At 43.2% G+C, this 22,494-nt stretch overlaps 1 protein-coding gene across 4 annotated transcripts in view; it reads left to right on the top strand.

The window, feature by feature from the left end:
- Nucleotides 1-22,494, top strand: part of ATP2B1 (ATPase plasma membrane Ca2+ transporting 1) — a 105,332-nt gene that overhangs the window by 45,977 nt on the left and 36,861 nt on the right. For all 4 annotated transcript variants that reach the window (XM_038756026.1, XM_038756024.1, XM_038756025.1 and 1 more), the window contains exons 2-3: nucleotides 2,754-3,207; nucleotides 17,995-18,192. In XM_038756026.1, the coding sequence (XP_038611954.1) occupies nucleotides 3,000-3,207; nucleotides 17,995-18,192 (406 nt within the window). In that variant the 5' untranslated portion in view covers nucleotides 2,754-2,999. The remainder of the gene's footprint in view (nucleotides 1-2,753; nucleotides 3,208-17,994; nucleotides 18,193-22,494) is intronic.

The raw sequence follows: 22,494 nt of genomic DNA, 5'->3' as shown, positions 1-22,494 counted from the left end.
TGGATTGAAGTGGAGAGAGACACGAGGATGGGAGATCAGAGAGAAGGCTAGTGCAGTAGTCCAGACGGGATAGGATGAGAGCTTGAATTAGCAGGGTAGCAGTTTGGATGGAGAGGAAAGGGCGGATCTTGGCAATGTTGCGGAGCTGAGACCGGCAGGTTTTGGTGACGGCTTGGATGTGAGGGGTGAATGAGAGAGCGGAGTCGAGGATGACACCAAGGTTGCGGGCTTGTGAGACGGGAAGGATGGTAGTGCCGTCAACAGAGATGGGAAAGTCAGGGAGAGGACAAGGTTTGGGAGGGAAGACAAGGAGCTCAGTCTTCGACATGTTGAGCTTTAGGTGGCGGGCGGACATCCAGATGGAGATGTCCTGAAGGCAGGAGGAGATGCGAGCCTGGAGGGAGGGGGAGAGAGCAGGGGCAGAGATGTAGATCTGGGTGTCATCAGCGTAGAGATGATAGTGGAAGCCGTGGGAGCGAATGAGGTCACCAAGGGAGTGAGTGTAGATTGAGAACAGAAGGGGACCAAGCACTGAACCTTGGGGAGAGGGAGAGCCGTGTGCCTTAAAACCTATGGAAAGGAGTTTCTGGAAATGGATTGGCCTCCATTGGAGGGTTTTGAGGAGCGGGGAGTCATGGACTGAAAGACTTCTTAAAAAATTGACTTGGGCAGCAGAGTGAAGTGTGGACTGGAGGGGGAGAGATGGGAAGGAAGCAGGGAAGGTCAGTGAGTGGTCGGTGCAGCAGTCAAGGTAGGATCTGAGTACTGGGATCAGTGCGGTGGCGCTTGGGATGGCAAGGAAGGGGCCCTTTCTAGAGCTACTGTGACGGTAGAACCAACAGGATTTGTTGACAGACTGATTATGTGGGTTGAATGAGAGAGAGGTGAGTTAGGGACAATGGCAAGGTTATAGGCTTTTGAGATAGGGAGGTTGGTGGTGTTACTCTATTGGAAAGTCTCGGGGAAGAGGGTTTGGGCAGGAAGATGAAGAATTCTATTTTGAAGTGTTTGTTCAGCTTCCCCTGTAAGAAAATCAAATAATGTAGTGCTATCATTTAAAATACAAGATTCAAACAATTAGAGGGTTGCCCTTTATCTTCCTCCTTGGAGGAAAGGGCCTGTGAGTGAATGTGCCACTCTTCTCTAAAGGTCATTTGGTGAATTGCATTAATTCCAAGAGCATGAAGGTAGTGAATTGTGTCAGTGAGCCTCTAAGCCCACTCTTGTCTAAATGTTTTCGCATCAGGTACATTAGAAGCAATTTTCTGGCTTTGGCCCTCGCTGTAGAAAGGATTGCCTGGTATCCTGCTTCTTTAATAATTCAGTTTAGAACTGAGGATAAAGAGCAAAATAAAATATTGACTGTTGGAGAGAAATAGGGGTTTCGGTTAGCTTAAGTGATTCGCCAATTGGTGTCACTTCAAGATTTGTTGTGCCCGGTGGGAGCAGGGATTGTCTCTCTTTATTGCTGAATTGTACTTCCCAAGCACTTCGTACGGTGCTCTGCATGCAGTAAAGCGCTCAATAAATGCGGTTGAATGAGTGAATATTCCCCAGACAGATCTGACACCCCTGGGAACTACGAGAGAGATCAGGGAGGGGGCAAGGATAACCTGTTCCTCCAACGCTTGCTCTTCTATCACTTCCTTGCTCTCCCAAAGAATCCCAGAAAATGTCTTGGTCCCCTTCCGGCACTGGGCTCTTCAATCTCTCCCCCTGCCCCTCTTCAAACTTGCGTCCATATCGTTACAATTTGCTTCTCCCCACCCCTAATTTATTTTGTGTCTTGCTCTTCTTCTGATTTGTAAATCCTCAAGGGCAGGGATTGTGTTTTCCATCTCCTTATCCTCTTCCAAACATTTAATGCAGCGTGTTGCCCTTAGGATGTGCTCAATAAATGCTATTTATAGAGAAGCAGGGTTGCCTAGTGATTAGAGCATGGGCTTGGGAGTTATGTGGGTTGCCATATATCTGCTGTGTAACCTACCGCAAGTAATGATAATAGTAACTTAAGTCACTTATCTTTGCTGTGCCTCAGTTATCTCATTTGTAAAATGGGGATTAAGACTGTGAGCCCCATGTCAGACATGGACTGTGTCCAACCTGATTTGCTTGTATCTACTCCAGCACATACTAAGTCCTTAACAAATACCATAAAAAATATTCGTTGGTTGACAGGCAAGTGGTTCTTTTACGATTGTATTTTAGAGATAGCATGTCTGAATTTGCAACTATAAAATGCTTCAGAAGACTGCCTAGGAGATTCTGCTCTAATCACCTTCTCTCTTGACTCCTAATATATCCACCTTTGGGTTACTTTGGCTTTTTTGATCATTTGTAGTGGTCAAGAAACCCCTTTAATTTTGTAATGTTGATATCAGGTTATTAAAACTTGGTAAAAATATTTTACTAAATTTTAGATTTTCATTTTGATGTTGGATTCAGGGTTGTCACGTTTATTTTTACTGCACCAGATGTAAAAAAAAACCCACCTTTATTTCTTAACAAGATCTTTTTATACCAAATGCTCTATTCTAAAGTAAACCATTTTTCTTAGAACATTTGTATTTTATATTTTATATAAACACATGTATTTGTCTTTCAAGATCCAAATAGCCCATTTGTTAAATATTGACTTTTAATTTATTTTACTGTATTCTGGCAAGCCAACTATTATACAAATATTGATATATTTAGAACATGGCTAGATTATTATGCTGTGAATGACATGAGAAACCAATTTTATTTTTCAGATTCAGCATCTCTTATAATTGATGTGGAGAAAAGGAACTAGCCATGGGCCAAACAAGATACCTCTCCAGAAAGTGTTGCTGCTAATAGTCGTATTTAGATTTTTTTATTCACATGAAGAGCATATGATATTTTGATGATCTTCATACACACACACGCACATGATTTTTTTCACCGTGGATGTTTTTCAAGTCTAAGAAACTCGTTTCACCGGGAGACAAACACCGTATAATAAAGCTCTCTGTGTAATGGGCGACATGGCTAACAACTCAGTTGCGTACAGTGGTGTGAAAAATTCTGTAAAAGAAGCTAATCACGATGGAGGTTTTGGAATCACATTGGCTGAGCTCCGTGCTCTCATGGAGCTGCGGTCCACCGATGCGTTGCGTAAAATACAAGAAACCTACGGCGATGTTTACGGGATTTGTACCAAGTTGAAAACCTCTCCCAATGAAGGTAAGTTTTATTATATCGTTTTTCTCAAGTCTTTCATGCAGAGGAGGCATAGTGTGAACTGAGCACATTAATGATTGAATGGGAAATTTTTTTTCATATACATTAACCCTGAGTAATCAGATTTTTCCAACATAGTAATAATAATAACGGTGATATTAAAGTGCTTACTATGTGCCAAGAACTGTACTAAGCACCAGATGGATTCTAGCAAATTGGGTTGGACACAGTCCCTGTCCCACATGGGGATCACAGTCTTAATCCCCATGTGACAGATGAGGCAGCCGAGGCGCAGAGAAGTGAAGTGACTTGCCCAAGGTCACATCGGAGAAGCAGCGTGGCTCAATGGAAAGAGCACGGGCTTTGGAGTCGGAGGTCAGGAGTTCAAATCCCGGCTCCGCCACTTGTCAGCTGTGTGACTTTGGGCAAGTCACTTAACTTCTCTGGGCCTCAGTTCCCTCATCTGTAAAATGGGGATGAAGACTGTGAGCCCCTTGGGACAACCTGATCACTTTGTAACCTCCCCAGTGCTTAGAACAGTGTTTTGAACGTAGTAAGCGCTTAATAAATGCCATTATTATTCATTATTATAAGTGGTGGAGCTGGGATTAGGACTCCCTTCTGTATCCACTAGGCCATGTTGGTTCTCTAGGCCTGCTAAAACAATTATATTTCAGGGACAGGGGGGCAAACTTTTCATTTGAAGGTGGAGACAGACGTGGGAGGGGACTTTGAGAAGGTGAGGAGGAAAAGAGGGTGGGAAGAGAAGGACGGAAAGAACAGAAGGGAAGAGGAAGAAAAGAAGAGGATGATGTGATCATTATTCAAGCTAGCCCACACACAGAGGTGGAAGCACAGCCAACTGTCAGGGTGGAGTGGGAAAAGAAGAGGCGGCTAGTTAACTGTCAGGAAGACTCTCCTGGTCAACTTTACATCGGATGGGACTAAGCGATCCCTGGGGAGCGAGGCTTCATACCCAGAATCGGGAAAAGTGATCGGCTGGATTGGCAGCAGTTTTTCCCTGGCATCTAGAATTACCAAGGGAAGAATCCGGGGGGCCGATCCTGGATCCTGGACTTCTCCAAGAGAGGCTGAGGAGAATCAGCCAGAGGAACGTGCAGAACTTGCTTGCCAGGATGTTGGCAAGGATGTAGAAGGTGTTCTTGAAGGGACAGGTTTAACCTCTGCCAGGGGAAGCGATAGAGCAAAGGATAGGCGGTTTACGCCGTGGGTTCTTTTAGCTTTTCGAATGCATGTATATGTAAAAAGATTGTGTTTCTTGTATTTGAAGTCAGTGCTCCAGCCTCTGTTTCTGGATTTGCACGGAGGTCTGCGTAACTTCTGCAGAGGGTCCCGAGCGGGTTGCTGATTGCCTACTGTCCCTGGCAGCGGCGGCCTCGTGCCACGGGGCTAGACTGAGCTCAACAGCACCGTGCCACCCGCCTCGGTGTGCCTTGTGTGTTAACGGCACAGCATGGGGTGTTGAAGTGGGGACACCCCCCCAGGCCCCTCCTTCCTGGGTTTAAGAGCCACATTTGGTTCAAAAAAGATCCAGATGTGGTGCTGCTGACCCCGCCTGAGAGCGGGCAAAGGCACGGCACTTTTATCTCAGTGAGGCAATCAATGCAGGAATCAGAGCCATGAGAAAATGGCAGTGCACTTTTCCGTACCCACTGAGCTCTACAAGCAAGGAGATGACCCTGCCTTAACACTTTGAACAGCTCTTTACATGTGGAACACAGCTGAGATGCCCCGGATCTCAGAAAATACTAATCATAATTAGAGTATTAAGCACTTACTCTGTGCCAGGCAATGTACAGAGCACGTGGGCTTGGGATTCAGAAGTTGTGGATTCTAATCACAGTTCCACCACTTGTCTGCTTGACTTTGGGCAAGTCACTTAACTTCTCTGTGCCTCAGTTTCTTCAACTGTAAAATGGGGATTGAGACTGTGAGCCTCCCATGGGTCAGGGACTGTGTCTAAACTGATTGTCTTGTACCTAGCCCGGTGCCCAGAACAGTGTTTGGCATATATCAAGTGCTTAAGAAATACCATAATTATTATTATTATACAAGAAAATCGGGTTGAACACAGTCCCTGTCCCACGTAGGGCTCACAGTTGTAACATGATGGTGAAACAACGACCATCGCCATTTTTTGGATGGTATTTAAGCTCTCACTCCGAGCCAAGCAGTGTACTAACTGCTGGGGTAGATACAAGATAATCAGGTTGGACCCAGTCCCTGCCCTGTGACTCACAGTCTAAGAGGGAGTAGGATTTAATCCCTACAATACAGATGAGGAAACTGAGGAATAGAGATTTTAAGTGACTGGCCCAGAGTGACACAGCAGACAAGTGGCAAAGCCACCATTAGAATGTAATAATGTAATAATGGCATTTGTTAAGCGCTTACTATGTGCTAAGCACTGGAGGGGATACAAGGTGATCAGATTGTCCCACGTGGGGCTCACAGTCTTAATCCCCATTTTACAGATGAGGGAACTGAGGCTCAGAGAAGTTAAGTGACTTGCCCAAGGTCACAGAGCAGACATGTGGCAGAGCTGGGATTCGAACCCATGACCTCTGACTCCCAAGCCCGGGCTCTTTCCACAGAGCCACGCTGCTTCTCCTACTCCGAGGCCTGGGCTCTTGACATTGGGCCACGCTGCTTCTGTGTCTTATTAGACAAAAGGTGGAAGATTAGCAAGGCATTTCTCTATTCTCTGTGGCTTGTCAGATCCTAGCCAGGATTCTTTTGGATCAATTACTGAGGAATAGAATCATCCAAATGCTCCCGGAACCACAGTGTGACCTCAGATCACAGCGAGGGACAGTGGACACCATCTTTGCAGCCTTCTGATTCAGAAAAAGGGCAAGGAATAGCATCAAGACCCGTATATGGTTTTCATAAATCTTCGTCGTATTTATTAAGCACATCCTCTGTGCAGAGCACTGTACTAAGTGCTTGGGAGAGGAGAGTACAATGCAACCGAATTGGTAGACACATTCCCTGCCCACAACCAGCTCAAAGTCACTCTCAGTAGATCTGAATTCTGGAAGTTACTTATTAAGTCTGTCTTGAAATGCTCATTAAAACACTGAGACTGCTTCACCATGGCCTGGCTGGCTGGGCTAGAATCCGTTCTCCATCACCAGTGGGGCGAAACAAGGATGCGCGGTGAGCCTGATATAATCAGTTTATTCTCTGCAGCCCTGCCTGAAGACGCAGTAAGAAACTTGGTCTCAAGTATTAAGAGTACCCTTGTGCTGCTCTGGGAAACTCTTTGAACTCAGCAGAGCTGGAGCATCATCCAGAATTCCCAGAAATAGTCACTCAAGAGTTGTTGTCTGCAGTTGATTGTGCCCTAGAGGCACAAGCTCAAGAAAACATGCAGTAGATTGTAAACTACTTTGCCCGAATCAGCCAGCCAACAGCAGCCTGTATCAAGAAAGCTGCAGCCACAAACATACATCTGTTTTGATAGCACAAAGTTAAAATGTTGTCAATTCTTACCAACGATACTAAGCTCCCCTTTTCCTCTGCTCCCCTTCCCCTCCTCCCCAACTTGCTCCCTTTGCTTTACCTTCCTCACCCCGCCACAGCACTTGTGTATATATGTACATTTAGACTGTGAGCCCACTGTTGGGTAGGGACTGTATATGTTGCCAATTTGTACTTCCCAAATGCTTAGTACAGTGCTCTGCACATAGTAAGCGCTCAATAAATACGATTGATGATGATGATGTACATATTTATAATTCTATTAATGTGTATATATATAATTCTATTTATATTGATGCTATTGATGCCTGTTTACTTGTTTTGATTCCTGTCTTCCCCTTTCTAGAATGTGAGCCCGCTGTGGGCAGGGATCGTCTCTATTTGTTGCTGAATTGTAAAAAAAAACTGATGGTATTTAAGCGCTTACTATGTGCAAAGCACTGTTCTAAGTGCTGGAGGGGATACAAGGTGATCATGTTGTCCCACGTGGGCTCACAGTCTTCATCCCCGTTTTACAGATGAGGGAACTGAGGCCCAGAGAAATTAGGTGATTTGCCCAAAGTCACACAGCTGACAACTGGCGGAGCCGGGATTTGAACCCATGATCTCAGACTCCAAAGCCCGTGCTCTTTCCACTGAGCCACGCTGCTTCTCTTGTACTTTCCTGGCGCTTAGTATAGTGCTCTACGCAGAGTAAACAATAAATACTATTGAATGAGTGAATGAATGAATGAAAGGCCAGCTTATTCTTTGGGAATAAGACAGGGACCATGAGCGGCAGACTATTAGACTCCAGTCTGAACTCACAGTCTACAGAGCTGTAATGCCGTCCAGCCCTCTTTATGTCATGTACTTAGTGTACCTCTTTATGTCATGTACCTAGTATACCTCTTTATGGCGTTGCCTGGGAGTCAAAGGATCTGTCTTTTCGAATCCCAGCTCCACCATTTACATGCTGTGTGACTTTGGGCAAGTTACTGAACTTCTCTGTGGCACAATTCCCTCGTCTGTCAAATGGGAATTCAAGACTCGTTCTCCCTCCTACTGTGAGCCCCATGTGGGACTTGATTATCTTGTATCTGCCCAGCTCTTTGCTTAGTACCGTGCTCAGCGCTGAACGGATCGCTCAGTTATTATCAAATGCAGCATCACGTTGCAAGGCATCCTCACTATCGGCTGACAAGGCGAGATTACAGACAACCAAGTCCTATGCTTCCCCTCAACACAGCTGTGCTGGATGGGAGGAAAATGATGAGGGATAGGAGGGTCCCCATATGGGTATTCTATCATCAGCTGAAACTGAGAAAACAAAAGCAAAGAGGACAGGGGATGTATTTTGAGTCTCGGTCAGTGCTGCATCTCATGAAAACTGGGCGTCATTTGCGACATACAGACCATTACGGCATGCCAAATCGACAACTGAGCGACTATTTTCGAGCAGTAGCTTCATAAAGACAAGGAAGCAAAACTGAATTGGGCCAAGCCCGGCAAATAGGGCAGCAGGGCAAGGGGCAGTCTTTGTGTGTGCACGGTTGGGGCACGACTGTCCATCCCATATTGGTCTTTTTGCCACACATGGACTCGTAGTTTAATTTCACTGTCAGTGTTGCCTTTAATCATGCGAGGCAACCCTGGATGTGTGTGTATATGTATAGATAGATATGTCAGTGGAGAGAGAGCACTTCATATGCAATGTCCCTCTAGTAATATCCCTATCATATTTATTGGTTACCATGTACCGAGCATGGTACTGAGTGCTTGGGGTCGGTAGACATGTTCCCTGCCCACATTGAGCATTGTTCCTCTAGATTGTAAGTTCCCTGTATTTAGAGAGAGTTCCTGGGTACCCCTGCCGACCCCCAGCTCCCGGTGCCTTGATGGCATTAGGGGTCCCAGTTATTTGGCTTTAAGCTTCTGTCAACCCTTCACTTCTGCAGTGGAGTGAGGATGGTTTTTCAGGGAGAGGGTATTCAGTAGTTGCTTGTTTTTTCAGGGAGGAGGTACTCAGTAGTTGCTTTCCCTGTCTACTGATGATCAAACAAACAAATTGGACTTAAAGCCGCTGATATTTGGTTGGATATTTTGGTGATTAGGATGGTAGAGTTCTGGAATGGAGCCATCCTTGGTGATATTTAGGATGTGCTAGATGTCTTATTATTCACTTACCTCTTCGTCATTGCTTTTGGCCGTAGTGGTGGTGATTCCCCACCCTGCTTTTTGAGGGTTGGCCCTCTGTCTTTCTCCTCTGCACCCTCTGGGTCCTTTTTGTAAATCACCTTCTCAGTCACCCTTGCCACCTTCTTCTAAGTATTGCTCTGTACTCTGGTGGAGTCTAAAAGGAATAATGCAAGGTTCCTGTTTCTGCCAGTTTCTTCCTCTTGATGTTTTTGAAGGCCTTAGAGTATCTCAGCAACAGCAGGCCTTCCCTCTGCCCTAGCCAGGTCTCACTTTTCACTTTGCTGCCTGAACCTATTTTAAGTGCCAAACCCCCTCTCTTCCCAATGCTCTCTTCTGAGTTAATCATAATAATAATAATTGTGGTATCTGTTTAACTTTTACTGTGTAAGCACTGGGGTGGATACAAGCAAATCGGGCTGGACACAGTCCATGTCCCATCTGGGGCTCACAATCTTAATCCCTGTTTTGCAGATGAGGTAAAAGAGGAACAGAGCAGAAGTTAAGTGACTTGCCCAAGGTCACACAGCTGATAAGTGGCAGACCTGGGATTAGAGCCCAGGTTCTTGTGAGTCCCAGCCCCTGCACTGCCTACTAAGCCATGCTGCGTCCCCATTGGAAACATAACCTTAGGTGGGCTTGCAGAGAATCTCCTGGAGTTAAAATTAGCACATTTCCCTGAGTGTTTGACTGCCAAGAAAGAGTTTTCCCTAGGTCCTGCTTTCAATCTTGGGGTGAGCCTAAGGGAACCGTCCTCAAGTGCACCCTGGGTCCAGAAATCGAACCTTCAAATACCACTTTCACCCTATTTCTCAAAGCAGTTTTTGGAACCGTTTTTCAGCACTGAGGTAGTAAAGAAGACTCAAATGACCTGACTTGTGATGGACTGAAACAACAGCCTATATCTTTGTCCACATCTTTGCCAGGAACTGGTGATAGTACCCACTTGGGTATTAAAGCTTGTGATTCTTTGGCATTTGATTCATCCTTTCTGGACTGTATTGGCATGAGAATTCCTCTGACGCAATAGCCCGTGTTACCCAGCTTCAATCCCCGTCCAGTTTTGTCACAGATTTAGGGAATGATTTCCATCCCCAAATACCTATGCCTGCTTTTAATTTCTTTTTTTAGGATATATCATAACCCATAGCCTGTGAACGACATTGGCAGACTTTCCAGCGAACACGCAGTTGATTTACTAGACATTCTCAAGGAAGATTTGCCCAGAAAGAGCTTACATTTCTTTCATTATCTATTGGCTGACACTTATTTTGGATCTTTCCGCAGTAATGACTTTTTCAGTAGACACCGATCTTGCTCCTGATACTAGCTGGCAAATGCGGGTGGGAAAGCCTAGTGATGCAATCAATCAATCAATTGTATTTATTGATTGAATAATAATCCTGGCTCTGTCACTTGTCCGCTTTGGACATTGGGCAAGTCACTTCACTTCTCCGGGCCTCAGTTCCCTCATCTGTAAAATAGGGATTGAGACTTTGAGCCCCTTGTGGGTCAGGGACTGTATCCAACCCCATTTGCTTGTCTCCACCCCTGTGCAGAGTATAGTGCCTGGCACATAGTAAGCACTTAACAAATACCATTATTATTATTATTATTATTATTATTATTATTATTATTATTAATTGAGTGCTTACTGTGTACATAGGCAGCTACCCTGGCAACCATTGGTCTGTTGGTCTTTGATGTAGTCTCTTTAGGCATAGATGGGTTTTGGATGTTAAATTCTTGCATGCACTTTGCAGTGTACTGCACCGCTGCTTGTGTTCTCCCTTATTGTGTATGCTGCCCCAGTAGGAATGTGACTAGCAAGAATAAGAGAAAGTGGCACTGCACAAACCATTAGCCCCATAATCAGTAACTTAGCGAAGGTTTTCCACTCCTGAAATCTCTGTGGACCAAGGCTCATCGGTCATTTATGACAGCTGACTTCATTTTTAACTCAATCATTCATATTTACTGAGCACTTACTATGTGCAGAGCACTGTGCTTGGGAGAGTACAGTATAACAGAGCTGGTAGACGCATTCCCTGTCCACAGCGAGCTACCAAAGCTAAATAGTTCAAGTTCCTAAACTAATACGTTCTTGTTTGTCCTAGATTCAAAAGATGAAGGGTGTTCCAAAATTTATTAAAGCAGTTTGTAAAGAAGAAAAGCATTATTTATTTTTGTCGTGCTGGGAATTTAACCATAGTCGTTGGCCATGATTTCACTACAGTGTTCAGATATTATGAAAAGGGCTTGTCAAAATATTTTCTACCATTCTGGATGAAACCTGTTCGTTTGTCAAAAAATATTTTTGAAGTATGCTTTCATTCAAAAAGTTATGTCACTCTTCCTTCCCTTTATCTTTGTTCCACAAGCCTTCCTCCCCGCCTACCCCTGTCCTTCAATGCAGAGATGATGTCATCATAGTTATAGTATAGTGGGTGTTTACTTGATGAGAATAATTAAACCAATTTAAGTACTGACCAACATTCCCAGAAATTTAGGATTTTAGAACATCTCCGAAGATGATACACATGGGCCAGATCACCACTCATCGATATTTCCAGACAACCTAGGGGGAATTAAAGCTACCAGTAAAGACAGGACTCCAAACTCTTCAGATTTCTAGCACCGCCCTAGAAGAGTGTGCCTGAGGAGTTATACTGACCAAATGAATTTAGAATTTGGGTTCTTTTGCCAACCGAGACATTTTTTATGCATAACTTCTTCTGAACCGTGTCAACTTGAATGTTTCTTCTCTGTTGACCTTTATCTACCTTGTGCCAAGTTCCTAAACCTCAGATTCTTCCCACCACTGAACAGAACTTATTTCTATTCTGAAATATAGGTGTGCAATTCATGGCTGTGCTGTGGGCAGACACCCGCAATCAGTAGCAGGACGGAGGGGGGAAGGGAAAGAAGCCCAGAAGGAGACTCCCCGCAGCCCCGAAGCTTTGGGGATCCCCAAACCTGGGGCTCTTAGAGGGTGAAGGCTGCCACAGTGCAAGATTAGTTGAATTTTTTTGTTTTCTAATTCAGTATACGGACTGAATGCACTGGGAAAGGGGCTAAGGATTTGAAGAAAGGTGGAGGAGCTGTCTCCATGGGAAGTTGTGCAGGGAAACAGAAAACCTTTTAAAAGTCTCCATGAGAAGTTGTGCAGGGAAACAGAAAACCTTTTAAAAGCTGAGAGGAGGGTGGACTGGGCAGAAGAGGAGGAAAGTCAAGTGAGGGTGGATCCACCTGGTCACTACCTGATCAAGCTTGTCCTCTAGACAAGTAACCTCGTTGTGGGCAGGGAATTTATCTGTTATATTCTTATTTTGTACTCTCCCAAGAACTTACTGCAGTGCACGCAGTAAACGCTCAATAAATATGGTTAATTGAAGTAAATATTGCCACACCACCATGGGACGGTTGCGATGACAGCTTCCAGCAGTTTTCAGGATGGCCATCAAGAGTTGGCTCAACTCTTCCTCCTCCATTTGAGTGCCATCAGACCAGTGTATTTTAAGGACTTCTGAATCTTGGTTGGGAAGAGATGAAAGGTTGAAATTCCTCCAAGGTTGTTTACTCCGTGACGGTCATTTGGGCTATTGGCCCCACAAGTTTTAGAACTGGAATCCCAGGCTCGCCCCTCTCAGATCTGCCAGAAGACCCCAAATGGTGACTCTGACCTGCTAGCCCACATCCTCCGGTCCCTTCTTTGCCCTGCGCTCAAGATGAAAAGTTGGCAGCGGTGTACGTGGAGAAGATCTTTCTCCAAAGGTAATTTACCGGGAACTGGAACCAAGTTAAAGCTATAAAAAAGAATATGGCAGTCAACAGAAATGATTGTATTTCATTCAGCACCACTAATTAATTCCAATTCTGGTACAATATAGGAGCCAAAAATTAAATCCACTCAAAATGCAGGGTTTTTTTCCCTTCTCCAAGACTTAATCCCAGCTAAACAGTCTTGAAATTCCAGAAGTAATTCAACCTGTTCCAGGTGCCCAGCGGTTGGTCCCTCCACAACAATATCCTCGATTTTCAGGGGCTCCCTGGCACGCATGTTTCAATCAGTGGTATTTACTAAGCACGTACTGGGTGCAGAATATTACCCTACCATGGGGCACCATTTTCCTCAAAATCCTTCTCATTTCATCGCCGTGGCGAAAGGATATATTCTTGTTAGCCCAGTCACTTGTCCTGGTCTCAGACTTGGTTCCTTCCAGCTCTGGTGTCCGTTGAGGTTTTTGCAAAGTCATCCAAGCGGAGAAGCTCCCGGAGTGCGAGGGCGTCCCTTGCCAGCTCTCTAAAAATACACACTGCCTTGGCCCAAGGAAATTACAAGTGACTCTTGAGGCAGGCAGATCCCTTTCATTAATTTGATTTTGTTTGGGGAGCAATTCCAGTTTAGGAAGAAACCTTGAGGGTTTTTTTCCCCCCTTAAGGAAAACCTCAAATATTAAAATGGAAAAACAGGGTACCTTTGTGCACGTACATTCGCTAAAGCCAATCTTAATGAAAAGGGTTGTTGAAGAACATTTTCCCCGTGGTATCGCTCTCACAATGCCCGTACTTGTAAAGACCCTGCTAGTTTAGATTGGAAGTAGAGTGCAGCTAAAGAAATTTGGGTCACTAGCATAATTAGTTAGAATTAAAACTTGGGAAGTGCGAGAGGCAAAAGAGAGGTGTTTGCTTCTCTACCGCATAGAAATTGTTTATTTTTATCTGCCGGTCCAGCACTCTCCCAAACTTCAAAACCCTTCTGAAGTCACATCTCCTCCAAGAGGCATTTCCAGACTAAGCCCTTTGTTTCCCCTTTCCTCCCCGAGTTCTGCATCAACTATGAACTTTACTGGTTATTCCTTAAGCACTGTCATACTCCAGCCCTACAATACTAATGTAAATATTCTTTACTCTTTCCCCTGTCACTACTATTTTAATGTCTGCCTCCCCAGTAGGCTGTAAACATCTCCCAACTCTGCTGTATTTTTCCAAGCACTTAGTTCAGTGCTCTGGACACAGTAAACACTTTAAAAAATGCCATTGATTGAGTGAGTTGTAAGATTCCTCAGTGTTGATAAAGATTCTGAACCAGCCCTGTTATTTTCCCTGTGAAATTAACCTAGCAGAAATAGTTGATCCGTCACTGTTTATTTCAAATATATTTATATGTGGGTTGATAGGTTAGTCAGCAAGAATTGCATCTTCAAATCCAAACATTTTTTAATGTTATTTGTTAAGCACTTACCATGTGTCAAACACTGTTCTAAGCGCTGGGGTAGGTACAAGTTAATTAGGTTGGCTACATACTCCCTGTCCCTCATGGGGCTTGCAATCTCATGTTTATCAATTAATCAGTGGTATTTTTCGAGTGCTTTCTGTGCACAGAGCACTAAATCTCCTACCTACCTGAAGTAGCAGAAGCTATCATGACAGGCAGGTGAAAATATGGGCTGAGATTTTATTTGATTACTGCAGAGGAGGCCGTAAGTAATCTCAGACAACTTTTCCATGGCAGCTTTCTAGTGCCGGCTTCTGTTGTCAGTAATGATTATATGTAGCTAATACCGGCAAGACCTTGTTCCAGGATTGTAGCAAATATTTTTTTAACTGTGAAGTTCTGTTGCTCCTTGTTTTAACTAATCTAAATGTTGTTCAAATGATCCAGTTTAGAAGTTGCTGCTTATATAAGGAAATCTTTCCTGTTGGTTCTGTCTAAACCTTGCAGTTTTTCTCTTCTCTCCCCCAACCTCCTCCTTCTTAACTTGTAGTATTTCTCTCCTTGGGTGACTGAGAAAAAAAATCTGACTCCAGAGATCAATTTTCTTTTGCCCAATTTCATCCAGCATTTTTTTTTTTAAATGATTGTTCCTAGAAATAAATGATTGCAGCATGACAATTTGGGACTCTGACAAACTGAAGCACACTCTGTTCTCTACCCTCTTTTTGAATGGGGGATTAGACCCTAACTGTTGCTTCAATTTATGTGTTGCTTCCTTCCCATTAAGAGTGTTTAACATTTGGGTCTTTTATTGGCCCTCTGTTGGGAAATCTTGTATAAGAGCTTTTTTGGAATACTTTTGTCTCCTTCCCCTGGCATGCGTTGAGTGATTTTTAAAAAATGATCATACAGTTCAGCGAGCCACAAAATAATTTTGATTTCCTTTTCTTGACTCCTTTACTGTCTGAATTTTAACTTGAATGTCATTATGAAAAAATCTGTAATGTCATTAATGTCTTGGGATGCCCATTTTATTAAGCATGTCCTCTTTGTATGTCTGCAGAGGGTTTTACAGTAAATAGACCTGTTGCAGAACCTGATTTAAAATAATTCATCTTAGCTCTCAGTGGTGATTAAGTGATTAACAATGTGCAGAACACACATACATATTGGTGTGACCCACCAAAGATTATTTTTAGGCCAGTTTACTGCTGAGATCTCATAGACAATTCTTTATAGAACCTTTTTGCCAGCATCCTTTTGTGCTCAAATTCCTCTAAATCCCAACTTTTCCTTGATCATTAGATATCATGGAAAAGCAGTCGGCCCTCTCCATCATCTGTGTTTTTCTCCTTTGGTTATTACTTGGACGTGGATACTCTGTAAGAAAGACTCTATGCTATGCTTTAGTTGTATTCATCCATTTCCTTGCTTCAGTTCTTTCAGGTGCAATATCGATGAATAAATATGATTGAATGAATGAAGGAATGAATGAATGATGTTTTGGGGAATGCTCAATATTCAACAGTTGGATGAGAGTCTGAGAGGTTAACTCTCTTGTATTCACTTTACACCAAACTTTAATTCTCTTCATATATTTGTGTGCTTCTTGAAGACAGGGATAGTGACTAATAGTAATAATGATGATGGTATTTGTTAAGCGCTTACTATGTGCCAAGCACTGTTCTAAGCGCTGGGGGAGATACAGGGTAATCAGGTTGTCCCACTTGGGGCTCACAGTCTTAATCCCCATTTTACAGATGAGGTAACAGGCACAGAGAAGTCTGTTCTGTGAGCCCTACTGAGAGCTCATCTCCTCCAGGAGGCCTTCCCAGACTGAGCCCCCTCCTTCCTCTCCCCTTCCTCCCCCTCCCCATCGCCCCGCCTTACCTCCTTCTCCTCCCCACAGCACCTGTATATGTGTTTGTACGTATTTATTACTCTATTTTACTTATACATATTTACTATTCTATTTTGTTAATATGTTTTGTTTTGTTGTCCGTCTCCCCCTTCTAGACTATGAGCCCACTGTTGGGTAGGGACCGTCTCTATATGTTGCCAACTTGTACTTCCCAAGTGCTTAGTACAGTGCTCTGCACACAGTAAGCGCTCAATAAATACGATTGAATAAATGAAAGAGAAGTCAAGTGACTTGTCCAGAGTCACACAGCTGACAAGTTGCGGAGCTGGGATTAGAACCCACGGCCTCTGACTCTCAAGTCCGTGCTCTGTTGTACTCACCCAACTTCTTATTACAGTGCTCTGCACGCACTAAGCACTCTAATCGGTAAGACTGACTGATAGTCATATATGCTTCCTGAAAACATTGCTCATATTTGTTAGCCAAAAACAAGTTCTTATTTTAGACCAATTAAATGATCTAGTTTAGCAATTTCAGAAACGATATCTAAGAATTGTTACTGCCCTGCCTAAACTAAATTGTTACTGCCCTGCTTGTTTTAAATTTTTGGACTTTCACATTTGGGTGGGATAATACTCAGTAAAAAGAGCATTTGGGCGCTTACAGAATAGGTAACCCAACGTGTTGGGGTACTTTAACCCCATTTCCTTTCCAAGCCCTGCCCTCTGTTTCCATGATAGGTGAGAGAGACGGGGATGGTATCCCAAAGTTCCAGATTTCAACAAAAAATCAGCTGAAATTTAGTGTGTAACCTCCAAGAGGGCAGAGAGCATGTCCATTTGTTGTTTTGTAAATGGGGACCCTTGTTGCAGCATGATTAGATGGTTGTCGGTCTTAAGATTCCTTTTTTTTTAGTAAATGACTATTTCCACAGAACTGTTTTTAGTTTGTAAACCTAAATTTCGCTTTTTATGACAGCCAATAACTAGCGCTAACATTCCCGGCTGTCCAAATTCTTGCTTCCTTCATTTCTCTTACTGGTGCTCCTCTTCCAAGGTTAACCGCCAGTCTGTCGTCGTCTTTGTTTTGTGGTATTTGTTAAGTGCTTACTGTGTGTCAAATACTGTTCTAAGCACGGGGATAGGTACAAGTTAATTCGGTCAGACATGGTCTCTGTCGCACCTGGATCTCACAGTCTAAATATGAGGGAGAGCAGGCATTGAACCCCCATTTTATAGTTGAGGAACTGAAGTATAGGGAAGTGAAGTGACTTGCCCAAGGTCACACAACAAGCAGTTGGCAGAGCCAGGGTTGGAACCCAGGTCCTCTGACTCACGGGCCGGTGCTATTTCCACTAGGACAAGCTGCTTCTCCACTTTAGTTTTTAGTCAATCAATCAATCAATCGTATTTATTGAGTGCTTACTGTGTGCAGAGCACTGTACTAAGCGCTTGGGAAGTACAAGTTGGCAACATATAGAGACGGTCCCTACCCAACAGTGGGCTCACAGTCTAAAAGGGGGAGACAGAGAACAAAACCAAACATACTAACAAAATAAAATAGAATAGATATGTACAAGTAAGATAAAGTCACTATCACCTCCCGAGTCCTTTCTTGGAACTTTTTCTTTTCCCTATCCTTCCCATGCAACCGCTCTTTTTATTGCTTCATAGATCACGGTCGACATTGAGTCAAGTGGTTTATTTTGCTCTCACAAAAGCTTTCAAGTTTTCATCATCTACAGCTAGTAGACTAGTACAACCAGACGTATCAACTACATCGTGTTATCAAGTACAACCAAAATGTGGATATAAGAGGGGACAGCCGTTGGGAAACAATCTGAATGAAGATGGCGATCAGAATTTTCTTTAAAGCTATAAGTTCAGATAGGGACAATTTTATTTTATGGAATCATGTGACTTGGAACATTTTGAGATTCAGAATTCAGTACAGGTTCAGTACAATAAATTGAGTTTTATTAAGGAACACTGAAACTATTGACCTTGACTTTTTTTTTTCTTCTTCTTCTTAGGTCTAAGCGGAAATCCTGCAGATATAGAGAGGAGGGAAGCAGTATTTGGGAAGAATTTTATACCTCCTAAAAAGCCAAAAACATTTCTTCAGTTAGTGTGGGAGGCATTGCAAGATGTTACATTAATTATCTTAGAAATTGCAGCCATAGTATCTTTAGGCCTTTCTTTTTACCAGCCTCCTGGAGGAACCAATGCTGGTAAGTAAATGTGACTTGTTTTCAAATGTTTTAAAAATATTTGAACAGTTAATCCACCAATAGTCGTATTTGTTTCCTTTTTACTTTTGTTGCTTTGGAATGAAGAGCATTTTATCCTGTGTTTTTTAGATTTTGTTATTTAGTGCTACCCATTCTAGCTAAGACTCATCAGGCTGAAGGCTATTTAGCCCGAAAAGAATCGTTAAATATTATCCCCATTTGAATTCTCAGGTTAGCTTTAGCTACCTAATTAACTTCTTTGCTGTCAAGCTTTGTTTTCCCTGTTATTTCACTGTACAAATAAAAATAAAAAAATCAAATTTATGGTGATATTATGTGACTATGTACTTTCCGTGCTATCACCACTAAACCATAGCCACTAGAAAACCTTGCATTGGTTTTGATATTGGTGCGTGTGAGTGACTATAGCATTAAAACAGTCCTCAGTAGCAAAACACAACCAGTTCCTGCAGACTGTATCTTAAGCGAAAAGTAGATCAGAACTGGTTTTCTCATAGGGATATTATCATGGGAAAATTGGTTCCCAAATGACATCCCTGTATAGAGTGTAAGCTTGTTGTGGGCAGGGAATGTGTCTGTTTATCATTGTATTCTCTCAAGCGCTTAGTACGGTGCTCTGCACACAGCGCTCAATAAGTATGATTGAATGAATGAATATCAGATACCCTATTTTTCCTATAATCTCCGAATGGTGTAGTCAGTCACTAATGAGAAATATAACTACATTAGTGTCTTTTTATTCAGTCATTGATTTCATGGTAGGGTAGCTGAATTCTGTCTTCATTGGGAGTAAAATGGATGTCTTGACCTTCCCAGCTGACTCTGTGTCACTGCCCCTGCTCTGTTTATACCTTCCCACTTCGTTTCCCCACTCATTACGGCTTGTAATTGTGATACTTGTGGTTTTGAATCGCTGAAGATGTGCTACGCCCATCGGAAGGCAATGAAGACAAAAAAAATAACAGATTTGCCCCCATATGTGAAATCCACGAGGGCGGTGGCCCTAATCACCGTCATGTATTTACAGTTCTCTGTAAATCTTTGAATCAAATAGCCAGTTGCCGTAACCAGAAACTAGATATGTAATCGATTTTAATGACTCATTGATGTAAGTTTCAACTTTATCACGATAACAACGGGAACGGTTTAGCAATTCTTCCGTTTTAGCTGTCAGCTACACATTATCAGTGAATTCTCTCTTATTTTAGTAATAATAACTGTGGTGTTTGTCAAGAACTTACTATGTGAAAAGCAGATACAAGACCATCAGGAAATACACAAATCCTGTCCTACGTGATGAGGCTTATCATCTGAGTAAGAAGGAGAACAGGGATTGAATCCCTGCTTTACAGATAAGGAAACTGAGGGCCAGAGAAGTTGTTACTTGTTCAGTGTCACGTGGCAAATGACAGAGCCAGAATTAGAACCCAGGATCTCCGACTCCTAGGCTTGTGTTCTTTCCAATAGGCCACTTATTCCACTTAGAATGGAGTAATAAAACATTGACACTTGAGGCTAAAATTTACCTGCCAAATCCAAATAGGGAGGGGTTACGTTATGGTTTGATGGGGTCTTAATGTAAGTTAATACCTTTACAGGTTTTTCTTTCTCCCCGTAGAAAGTTGTGCTTTTCTTGGTAATAGTCTCTTCTCAACAGAATTTAGAATTTTTAATAAGTTTACTTTCATTCATTCAATCGTATTTATTGAGCACTTACTGTGTGCAGAGCACTGTACTAAGCGCTTGGGAAGTACAAGTCGGCAACATAGAGAGATGGACGGTCCCTACCCAACAACAGGCTCACAGTCTAGAAGGGGGAGACAGACAACAAAACAAAACATGTAGACATGTGTAAAGTCGTCAGAACAAATAGAATTAAAGCCAGATGCACATCATTAACAAAAGAAATAGAATAGTAAATATGTACAAGAAAAATAGAGTAATAAATGTGTACAAATATACACAAGTGCTGTGGGGAGGGGAAGGAGGTAGGGCGGGGGGAATGGGGAGGAGGAGAGGAAAAAGGGGGCTCAGTCTGGGGAGCACTTGGGAGAGTATAATACAACAATAAACAGATACATCCCCCGCACACAATGAGCTTACAGTCTAGAGGGGACACAGTCCCTGTCCCACACTGGGTTCACGGTCTTACTCCCCATTTTACAGATGAGGGAACTGAGGCCCAGAGAGGTGAAGTGATTCTGCCCACGGTCACACAGAAAATGAGTGGCGGAGCCGGGATGAGAACCAGCTCGTCCTTGGCTCATATGTACTAAGCACTGGGGTAGAGACGAGATCATCAGATCCCACCTGGGGCTCACAGTCTCAGTAGGAGGGAGAACAGGGACCTAATCCCCATTTTGCAGATGAGGGAACTGAGGCCCGGAGAGGTACAGAGACTTGCATAAGGACACAGCAGGCTAGTGGCAGAGCTGGGATAAGAACCCAGGTCCTCTGATTTCCAAGCCTGGGCCCTTTCCTCTAGGATAAGCTGCCTCTCAAGACGTCAAGGATCTCAAAGAGTGGGGCTGTTCCAGGCTTAGGGCTGTTAATTAGTTGCCCTTCTTGTGGGCAGGGTTCATGTCTACCAACTCTGTTGGACTGGACTCTCCCAAGCGATTAGTCCAGTGGCTCAGTAAGTACCCTTGACCAAGTACTGCTTGACCAATCGGGACAACTAAATCCCCCATCGGCTGGATGGTTGGGCTCTGTAACCTCTCCGACCCAATTATGTTTGCCAATTTGTACTTCCCAAGCGCTTAGTACAGTGCTCTGCACATAGTAAGCGCTCAATAAATACGATTGATGATGATGATGATGATGACCCAGGGCTTTCCAAAGACGGGAACCTCAAGTGGGTTGAGGTGGGGGCGGCACCTGTCTGCGGGCATGGAACATGCCCCAAAACACAAACCACACAAAACCAAAAACCACACAAAATCCCGGGCCTCTCCACCCCACTGCCTCACTGAGTCCCTGTTCCCGGCTGGCCTCTTGAAGTTTACGTTCAGTAAAGAGCTCTAATAACGGACAAGTCCGTATTGATACCTGTAGCTCTATAGCTAGCTACAAAGAGTATTTTTCCTTACTCAAAATTCACTTAAAGTTGCAAATTGGGATAGAAAATTTTAACTTAGACTTAAAGTGTTGGCTTTTCTAACCAAAATGTATTACAGGGGATCTTTCTGAATTTGGTTTTCATTTAAACTTTTGTCTGAATCATTTTACACAGTTTGACTCCTGATCGTCTGAATGTGGATTACTTGTATTGCAGTTCAGTCTTCCAAGCCCCTGCCTTACTTCTTCTCGAATATACCCAGTCAATAACTGCCAATCTGAAGCTAACACTGTGCATTTCTTACACAGTTTGACTCCCGATTGTCAGCATGTGGATTACTTGTATTGCAGTTCAGTCTTCCAAGCCCCTGCCTTACTTCTTCTCAAATATACCCAGTCAATAACTGCCAATCTGAAGCTAACTCTGTGCATTTCAAACCTCTGCCTGTTGTCACCAACACTCATAAACCTTCAGCTCACAATTCTTGCTCTGGAAAATAAAAATAACTCATAAGATTCCCAGAATTTGCCATTCTACTTTTAGAATGAGAACTTTTTAGGGTTTGGAAGATTGGAAAGAGTGACGTAGGTTCTGCCTAACTAAATCCGTTCCCCCTTGAAAATTGTGTGTAGAATTAAGTAGTCACTCTTTTTCCACGATCAGGGATTCCAAAACAAGGCTAGCAAATTTCATGTTGCTTTTTGCACTTATCCCAGTAGAATAATAATAATAATTGTGGTATTTAAGTGCTTACTGTGTGCCAAGAACTGAACTAAGGTCTAGGATAGCTGTAATGTAAGCAGATTGGACACAGTCTTTTTCCCACAAGGGGTTCCCACCTTAAGCGGGAGGGAGAACTGATCAGGTAAGTGATGTACAGAGAAGGTAAGTGACTTGCTTAAGATAGCACAGCAGGCAAGTGGCAGAGCTGGGATGAGAACCCAGGTCCTCAGGCGACGAAGCCCGTGCTCTTTCTATTAGGTCATGTTGCTTCTCATAACTGCAGCTTGTTACCTGTATAACAAATCTTCGGAGTTGATAGGTATTTTTTTCTCAGGGAGCAGGGACGTGAAACTGGAACTGGATTCTCTGGGACTCTCAATAACTCCTTCCCATAAGTATGAGCAATGTAGAGTATAGTGCAAAGTCAAATGGTTGGAGAAATGTTTGGTTCATGGCTAAAAATGCAATGAATTTATTTGTCATTTGAAGTGTAATTGAAA

This window comes from Tachyglossus aculeatus, chromosome 14 (assembly GCF_015852505.1).
Source record: "Tachyglossus aculeatus isolate mTacAcu1 chromosome 14, mTacAcu1.pri, whole genome shotgun sequence".
Lineage (NCBI taxonomy): Eukaryota > Metazoa > Chordata > Mammalia > Monotremata > Tachyglossidae > Tachyglossus > Tachyglossus aculeatus.
This window is presented reverse-complemented; position numbering and strand designations above follow the sequence as displayed.